General features: G+C 50.4%; 1 protein-coding gene across 1 annotated transcript; it reads right to left on the reverse strand.

Annotated features, from left to right (window-relative positions):
- Positions 1-4,560: 4,560 nt before the first annotated feature.
- PSKR2 (phytosylfokine-alpha receptor 2) lies at positions 4,561-8,211 on the reverse strand. The gene has a single exon (XM_048700839.2). The coding sequence runs from the start codon at positions 7,859-7,861 to the stop codon at positions 4,805-4,807; it is 3,057 nt and encodes a 1,018-aa protein (XP_048556796.1). The 5' UTR covers positions 7,862-8,211; the 3' UTR covers positions 4,561-4,804.
- Positions 8,212-8,670: the final 459 nt, after the last annotated feature.

Here is an 8,670-nt window from a genome sequence, read left to right on the forward strand (position 1 = left end):
TTGGCCTACTCGCGCTTAGATAGCACATTGTCTTCGCCCTCCTCGTCAAGCTCTAGAAGCAAACTTCTTCAGGGGTAAATTTATTAGCCCTAGTCTTCGCACGCTTGTCCTGAAGATCCTGCTTCGCTCTAAGGAGCTCGACCCATCTATCATTAAGTTGGTCATGTTCAGACTTAAGCTATTGGGTCTTCTGCTCGATGCTCTTGGTCGTGCTGGCCAAGCGCCCGCACAAAGTTCAAGCTAAGGTGCCTCAAGGGGATCCTTAACGACATTGAATTCATCATGGCTGAGGATTCTATCCTCCTTGGATTCCGGATAATAATCGACGTCCTCAAGGTCGTCATTGTCCCCGTTGGTCACCCCGTCGTCATGGCTGTTGTTGCTAGCGCTGGCATCGTTGCTAGAGTTCTGGTTATCAGCGCTATCTTGAACGACATTGTTATCAGCAGTGTCACTGTTTTCGGTGTCATCGTTGCTTGCCTTGCGTTGCCAGTGTCTCCATTATGGCGGCCTCTGCGTCGGGGCTTGGGGGGTTTTCCGCTGCCTCCTCCGTGTAACCACCATGTAGACATCGTAGGTGGAGGTAGTTGCCCACTTCCCTGTGTTAGGGTGGCAGGCGGTGATGTAGTGTCTGACATCTCATTGACATTTTCATCCATGTCGGCATCTTCGCTGGATGCACATGCTAGAACGTCGGTTAAGTCCTCGACGGTAGCAACTAGGTGGGTGGAGGCTGGGTTGAAAATTCCAACCTCTCCGGACTTTTCCTAGATCTGATCGTAGACCGTGGTCTAATCGTCCGAGATAGCTAGGTTCTGAATCTGATCTAACATCTCGTCCAAAAGCACGTGTCGACTTCACCCATGTCATGAGCAAAGACTAGGCTTAGGTGAAGTTTTGCCGAGGTTCCATCTGACACAGCCTCGAGAGTTTCATCATTCAAACTCAATGTCTTGTCCGACGAGGCAGTGTTCGGCTCTGATCTCAAAGCCAGATCCGATGAGTGATCCGCGCCATGGTCTTGATCCGAGGTCGGCTCGTCAGCGTCAGCGGGGTCTTCGGACTGGTCTGACACCCAACCTGAAAATGCAAGCCTGCCACGGGCGACCACATTGTACGTCATGTTCCCAAACCTGATGGTCTGACCTGGAGCGAAATTCTTGATCTGACCGAGGTGGCCAGTCGCATCGGCGTAGAGGGTGACGTTGCCGAAGACAAAAAATTGTCCATGGAAGAAGGTCTTCCCACAACCAATGATGTCATCGATCCCAAGATGAGCCATCAAGCTGTTATGACCACACCGCGGAATCTGTATGGACCACCAATGTCAGGGTTAAATCCGATAGCTCTCGGGTAGGGAGTCGCGAGCTGGTGATTTTAGCTAGATGATAACAGGAAAAAGAGGACACAATGTTTTACCCAGGTTCAGACCCTCTCGAAGAGGTAAAACCTACTCCCGCTCTTGATTATATTTTCTGGATGGAGTACAAAGTACATGATGCTCTACCTTGAGATCGTATCATAATATATCTAACTTAACCCTATAAGCTAAACCCCTCAGCTTATATAGAGACCACGGGTACATACGGTTATATGTAGGTCGGTTACAATTAGGGATAAATTTTTTTAGAACCTACCTAAGAATAAACGTGTTGATGATTTGAACATGTTTTGAAGTGTACGCCAAGTCTTCATAGGATTTCATTCGAGTACGCCGAAAGTCATGATAAACATGCCCATTTTCCGTTATCTAGGGGTCCTCGGCAAGGCCTATGACTGGCAGACCGACGTGGCTAGCACCCCTAAATCCAGGACACCGTCACCAGGCAGCCAGGCTTGGGCTTGGGTATTTTCAAACCAGGCTTTGTTGAGCCCACTTGACCCGAGGTATGACCAGATTTAGTCATCACTACCTCCTCCCTCCCTATTTGTTTCTCCTTCCACCTCGCTCTGCCGCCCTCATGTGCCTGCCGCGGATGGAATGGCTAAAATGTTTGACCATCTTTCTTGCTCATTCCCTAGCTACATCGGACGGTCTCTTGCCTGGCTTTGCTTTGTTTGCCACATATTTTGTTCAAAGGTTAGTCAGCTCATATTTCATCCGCACAAGTTTTGCCTTTTTCAATCGAAGTACAATTTTTATTCATTTCTTTACACAGGGGATTTGATGCATCAAAACAATTGCGCTTGTGAGCAAACCCAATAACAATAATCAGAAATCTAAAAGTACAAAGTATATTTGGCAGCCTATTGCTGTAATAAGAGCAACTCTAGCAGAGTAGTTGTATTGGCAGACTCCTTATCACATATGAAGTGCGTTCTATATTGATACGGAGGTTGACGAGCAATGCACAAACATAGATTCACCAAAAGGAAGCCTTCACATTTTTTCCTTACATGTAGGTTCGGCTTGTCATTGACTACAATGGTCTTTCCCCATAATCAAAAATTCACAGCACATTCCATCAACTATAATTTTTTGGACGAAAAATTAGTCTTGTTGCCACTTACATCATAGAACAACTGATACTTATTTAAAATATAAACTAATTAGCTAATAGTTGTGGCAGCGAAAGATGGATTCGCCGGCAGGGCCTAGTTTAACCTTGGAAGATGGCCTCGATGCGCTCGTCCCAGGCCAGATATGTTTTCGCGGCGGCATTGGTGACATTGCGGGCCTCTTTGCCCCGGAAGACGGCCTCGTCGCCCTCATCCTAGTCCAGCCATGCTTCGATAGCGATGGCGGGCGTGTGGTCCCAAATTTGTCGCTCCCTTCTGCCTCATCCCTCGCTAGCTCAGCAAAGCCCACTTTTCAGTTGCTCCCGGAAGGGGTCCAGGCATCCGGCGATGGTTTTTGGAACATGTTTTGCACAGGAAGAGGTGGAATGGTGGTGGGGAAAAGAGATTAGGAGCACCGAAGAGGGCAATGGGAGAGGGGGAGGTAGCAGGGGCCTTTTATAGGCCGTCGGGGCCGCCATTAAGAAGGCGATTAGGAGGCGACGAGCGGCCATCAAAGGACGCGCTTCATCATGAGAAAAGCGGCCACGCTCACGCCTCTCGATTGCTCAGACATCACCTCCCGACCTGCTCACACGCAAGACATGAGATGATGTCATGTGGCGTCCATCCGGTGGGCAACCATGGAAATCCGATGGAGCGGGTGTGACATTAATGGTCGGGTGGTTGATCATCAGTGGTGCGTCGGAGGCTGCACAATTTCAAAACTTGATTGTGGCGCAAGCAAGAAGCTGAAACTTCCCTCCCACTTTGGCGGTTAGGCTTTGGAGCGAGCTCCTTACTGAGGCTACGCGACCATTTATCGAGTGAGTTTCATAGCTCCATAAACTATGCCGATCAACACCCATATGACACCTCTGCTAGACTGTCATTTTTTGACCTAAAATTGTCATATTGACGGTTATTAGGTGGATCATGATAATATGGCGACTCTACTAGAGTTATCAATTGCGCTGGAAGCTTACTAGGACTGGGGAGTTTACACTTAAATCTATGTATCATCTATGTATCTCGATGTTATCAATTCTAACTCCATTCCTAGTTCCAAATATGTTTGGAAAGTCAAGGTTCCGCTGAAAATTAAAGTGTTTATATGGTTTGTACATAAACAAGTCATCTTAACTAAGGACAATCTGGCAAAGCGCAACTGGACAGGACCTACTAAGTGTAGCTTTTGTGATCGGGATGAAACTATCAAACACCTCTTTCTGGATTGCCCGTTGGCCAAGGTTCTATGGCGGACGGTGCACATAGCTTTTGACATTACTCCTTCGAGTTCTGTCAGCGCGTTATTTGGAACGTGACTTCACGGGATAGAGTCTGTAACAGCGAGCCACATTCGCGTAGGAGTATGTGCTTTATTATGGGCAGTATGGAACTGCAGAAATGATTTGGTCATTAACAGAACAACAAATATTCATTTTTTGCAGGTTATCTTCCGTGCCGCAGCGTTCATCCGTATGTGGTCGCTACTCACTCCGACGGAGGCCAAGGAGCGTTTGGTTACTGAATCTATCCGGTGGGAGATGGTAGCACGGAATATCTTCAACCGGTTTGGATGGCGATCATGTAATAGGATAGGCAATTAGTTTTCCTATCTTTCTTCTGCCAACCGGCTGTGGCTTTTTTGGCTATTTTTTATTGGCTCTTTGTGAGCTTTTCTTTACTGTTATCGAGACTATAAGACCTTGTTGAACCTATTTGTTTTTTTAAAGGTGGCCGTATGCATCCTTCTAATGCAGAGGCCGGGTAGCCCACCTTTTCGAAAAAAAAACTATTGTTACTCTAAACAGCTTGTACCAACAATTATGCAAGCTGACAGAGATTGGTAAAAATCAAAGGCTATTATGGCGATCAGGCCATATGGCGACTCATCTAGAGTTGCTCTAAACAGCTTGTACCAACAATTATGCAAGCTAAAAGAGATTGGTAACAATCGAAGGCGGAGATAGCATCATTTTTATTTCTGAAAACAACATGGCTGTCCTTAAATCAATTTCTAGAGAGAAATCGTAAATTCAGGCTGCAGAAACATTTTCATAGGGACCGAAAATTTTGGTGAAATTTCATTGAAACGCAGAGCATCAGCAAGAAATGGCAGCACTTGTAGTCATTCTCTGCCAGTTCGACGTCTATAAGAAAGAAAACCACGGTTATTTACACCAGATAAGCTCCATCTTCTAGACTGATAGTTCTCAGATAGTTTCTCTGCTGCTACTGTTTATCACCCACCCATGTAAAGAACTAGACATTGACCAAAAGAGAACTGGGAAAATAACATGATGTATTACGGTGACACGCTGTCGAGCCAAACAACGACTTGCTCTATGGATGGACGCTGCCGAGGGTCAGTGCTGATGCACCTGCATGCCGTTTCGAGAACAGACAGCAGCTGCTTCTCATGCTCTTTGCTCCAAATCAGCCTGTCGAAAATCTGCTCTTCCTTGTTCTCAGATTTCATCTGGAGTGCCCAGGAGACCAAGTCCCTGGATCCCTTGACTTTCGACACTTCCACGGGCCGTCTACCAGTGAGAAGCTCCAGCAAGACGACACCGAAGCTGTAGACGTCCCCTTTCGGGGTGGCGATCAGTGACTGGCTGTACTCAGGTGGTATGTAACCCAAGGTGCCAACTAGGTCAGTAGTCACATGAGTGTCATAGGGCTGTATTAGCCTTGCTAGCCCGAAATCAGCCAGGTGCGCCTCAAAGTTCTCGTTCAGAAGAATGTTGCTTGACTTCACGTCTCGGTGGATGATGTTCGGCTCGCAGTCCTTGTGCAAGTAAGCTAATCCCCTGGCTGAACCCTGAGCAATTTTGAGCCTTGACTCCCATTTCAGCATGTAATCGCCATCCGCTCTCTCGTGCAGCCAGTAGTCCAGGCTACTGTTCTCCATGTATGTGTAGATGAGCAACCTATCACTTCCATGGCGGCAGTAGCCTCTCAGCGTTACAAGATTCTTGTGCTGAGCCTGGGACAGCGCTTCCACCTCGGCACGGAACTCCCTCTCCATCTGCCCACAATCACCAGAAAGTCGCTTCACTGCCGCTTTTGTTCCGTCTGGGAGGTAGGCCTTGTACACGAGACCAAATCCACCACACCCTATAATGTTGGCTTGATCAAAGTTGTTAGTCGACCTAATGAGGTCACTAACAGTTAGCTCCTTGGCAGAATTCTGAAAGAACAGCACTGGCTTTGAGTAGGAATAATATGAATCATGACAAGCGCCCCCAGCGTTGTCTTCTTCATCGATAGCACTGGCCTCCGTTTTGGAAATGTTAACCAAAATAACACACAAAACTACTGCAAGTGCCAACCCCATGCAGACTGCCACTCCAAGTATTTTGTTTTTCCTGTTCCTGATGCTTGTTGCAGGCTGTATTTCATTGTTAACATTTGTTTCCCCAGACTGATTTAGGCTACAGGAAACTGACCTGCATAAACCAGGGTTGCCCTCAAAACTGGAGTTTGTGAAAGTGAAGAACTGCCCCCCATTGGGGATCGGCCCAACCAAATGATTGTGAGCCACACTGAACTTAGACAAGAAAGTGAGATCTGTCAGGGACGACGGAATCGATCCAGTGAGATTATTGGATGACAGATCAAGAACCTCCAAATTCTCCATCTTGGAGAGTGCATCAGGAATGCTCCCAGACATGAAGTTGTTGCTCAGATCCATCACATGCAGCTCCTTCAAATTTCCAAACTCAGGCCAGATGGTCCCATTCAGACCATTGTCATTCAAGAACAACGACGGTGGGAAATTCGAGAGCTGGTTATATTGCCGTCCGCTTGTGCTCCTGTTATGCTTCACATACAATGGCATGCTAGTGAATGCCATACCCTGAGAATTCCTGGCAGTCATAAGGCCCTTCAGCTGTGTCAAACTCTTGGGTACCTCGCCAACCAATGAATTGTTTGAGAGATCCAAGTAGCTCAAGTGGTCAAGCTCACCAATCCACGACGGGATGGTACCGACCAATTGGTTCCAGGACAAATCAAGCACCTCCAATTTCTCGCACTGAGCCAGCCATTCCGGAACCCTCCCCCTTAGAGCACAATCGCCAAGAGCCAACACCTCCAGGCTGTTGAACCCCCCATTGCCATTTTCAGGCAGCTCCTCACCACCAAAATTCTTGGTGAGAATCAGTGTGGTGAGGTTTTCACACCGGCGCAGCACGGTAAGCGCCCCTGAGATGTTGTGCAAGCTGTTGTTGGACAAGGACAGCATGGAGAGCGACCTGAGACGGCCGTAATCCTCAGGCAATTGCCCCATCAATTTGTTCCTGGCAAGGCTGAGCGACTTGAGCTTATCGCAATCTGCCAAGCTAACTGGTAGTGTTCCATTCAGGTGGTTTGTTGCGAGGTCAACAGAAACAAGCACTGGCATACCAGAGAAGTTGACATGAGCAATCGGACCGGACAGGGAGTTGTTCCGGAGGTTGAGGTCGCGTAGGGACGACAGCGACGACAGCGACGGCGGTAGCAACCCTGAGAAGTCATTGGAGTGGGCAGTGAAATGCTCCAGCGACGTTAGGTCGCGGAACACGTCCGGGAGCCGGCCAGATAAGCGGTTCACGGATAAATCCAGCAGGGTGAGGTTTTTTAGCTCGCGGAGGCGCGAGCTCACCTGGCCGGCGAGCCCATTGGAGGCGAGGGAGAGCTTGTGCAGTCCGGCGAGGCCGAAGAGCGCGGCAGGGAGGGCGCCGGCAAAGGAGTTGGCGCCGAGGAAGAGCTCCTGGAGCGTGGCGGCGCAGGCCGGCGGGTTGGCTGACGAGGGGAGCGCGCCTGTGAGGCGGTTGGCGGAGAGGTCGAGCACCCGCAGGGCCGGCGCGCCGGCGCATAGGTCGGGCCCGAGCGCGCCGGAGAGAGAGTTATTGCTGGCATTGAAGGCAACCAGACCCGGGAGCGCGGAGAGGTCGGGGATCGAGTCGACGAGCAGATTCGCGGAGAGGTCGGCGGCTCGGAGGCCGGCGAGGCCCGCGACGGCGGATACGCCGCCGGAGAGCGCGTTGCGGCTGAGGTCGAGCTCCGCGAGCCGCGGGAGGCCGGCAAGGGCGTCCCCCGGGATGGGCCCCGCGAGCCCCCGCCCGGGGAGCCGAAGCGCCGTGACGCGGCCGCCGGCGCCGTCGCAGCGCACGCCTTCCCAGGCGCAGCAGGAGCCGCCGCGACCGGACCACGCGGCGCGGAGGAGAAGGTCCCCTCCGGCGGTGAGGTTCCCGGCGAAGGCCCGCAGCGCGCGGAGGTCGTCCGGGTGGCAGGCCGCCGCCGCCGCCCCGGCCGGCAAGAGAAGCGCGGACAGGGCCAGGAAGAGCATGGGCAGGGGCAGAAGGCAGCATTTCGCCATGGATTCAGCCTAGCAATTGCGAGAAGTCAGAGAGAAACCATCTGGGGAGGGGAGGGGAGGGGAGAAACGCTCGAGTGGTTCGAAGCAGAAGCAATTATGTGATGTGATGCGATGTGAGAGGAGAAAACGCGGCGGAGTAGGCGTGAGTCGAGCCAGACTCCAAAGTCCACTCTCCACTCTACTCCACACTTCCACACACCCACCTCGGAGACAGCAGAAAGGCTTTGCGTCCCCGCTCCGTTTCTTCCTCTCTCTTCTCTGGGTGCGAGCTGCTAAACGGAAGAGGGGGATTGGCAGCAGCAGCAGTGCCCAGCCCATTAAAAACTACCGCATTCAAGCCAAGAGGACGAAACCAAAGTTCGTTAAAGGATAGATTTTATTGACTTAAAATGAAGCATCAAGAAGATACACAAAGAGTACACATCTGATCTTTATATAGTTAGGATACACACAGACAACACCAATACACTCACACTAAAAAATACGCGAGCAAAAAGCAAAGTTATACAAGACCAAAGCTATGCCTAAGTGAGTAAAAAAAAACCTATAATCAAAACAGCGACCGACAAATTACATCGACGACCATATCCGCATCAATCATCTCTTGACACCACAAAGACAACGAAAAAGTTCTTCAAGAGCAATGCCTTCAACAAGGCAACGATGGGACAGATTCAGATTCAGAGAGTGGCGACCGTGGGGCAGAGTGGCGACTCCAGAGGCGACCGGAGTGGCGACCGGGGGGCAGCCGCCCCCATCCCCTAGTGATGGTCGGCGGATCGGAGACCGGTTTTGGGTGCTTCTCGACT

This window comes from Triticum urartu, chromosome 2A (genome assembly GCF_056163025.1).
Source record: "Triticum urartu cultivar PI428250 chromosome 2A, HENAU_Tu73, whole genome shotgun sequence".
In the NCBI taxonomy this organism is placed as follows: domain Eukaryota; kingdom Viridiplantae; phylum Streptophyta; class Magnoliopsida; order Poales; family Poaceae; genus Triticum; species Triticum urartu.

Coding starts and splice junctions, on each gene's coding strand:
- PSKR2 (XM_048700839.2), bottom strand. CDS start 7,861: ATGGCGAAATGCTGCCTTCTGCCCCTGCCCATGCTCTTCCTGGCCCTG.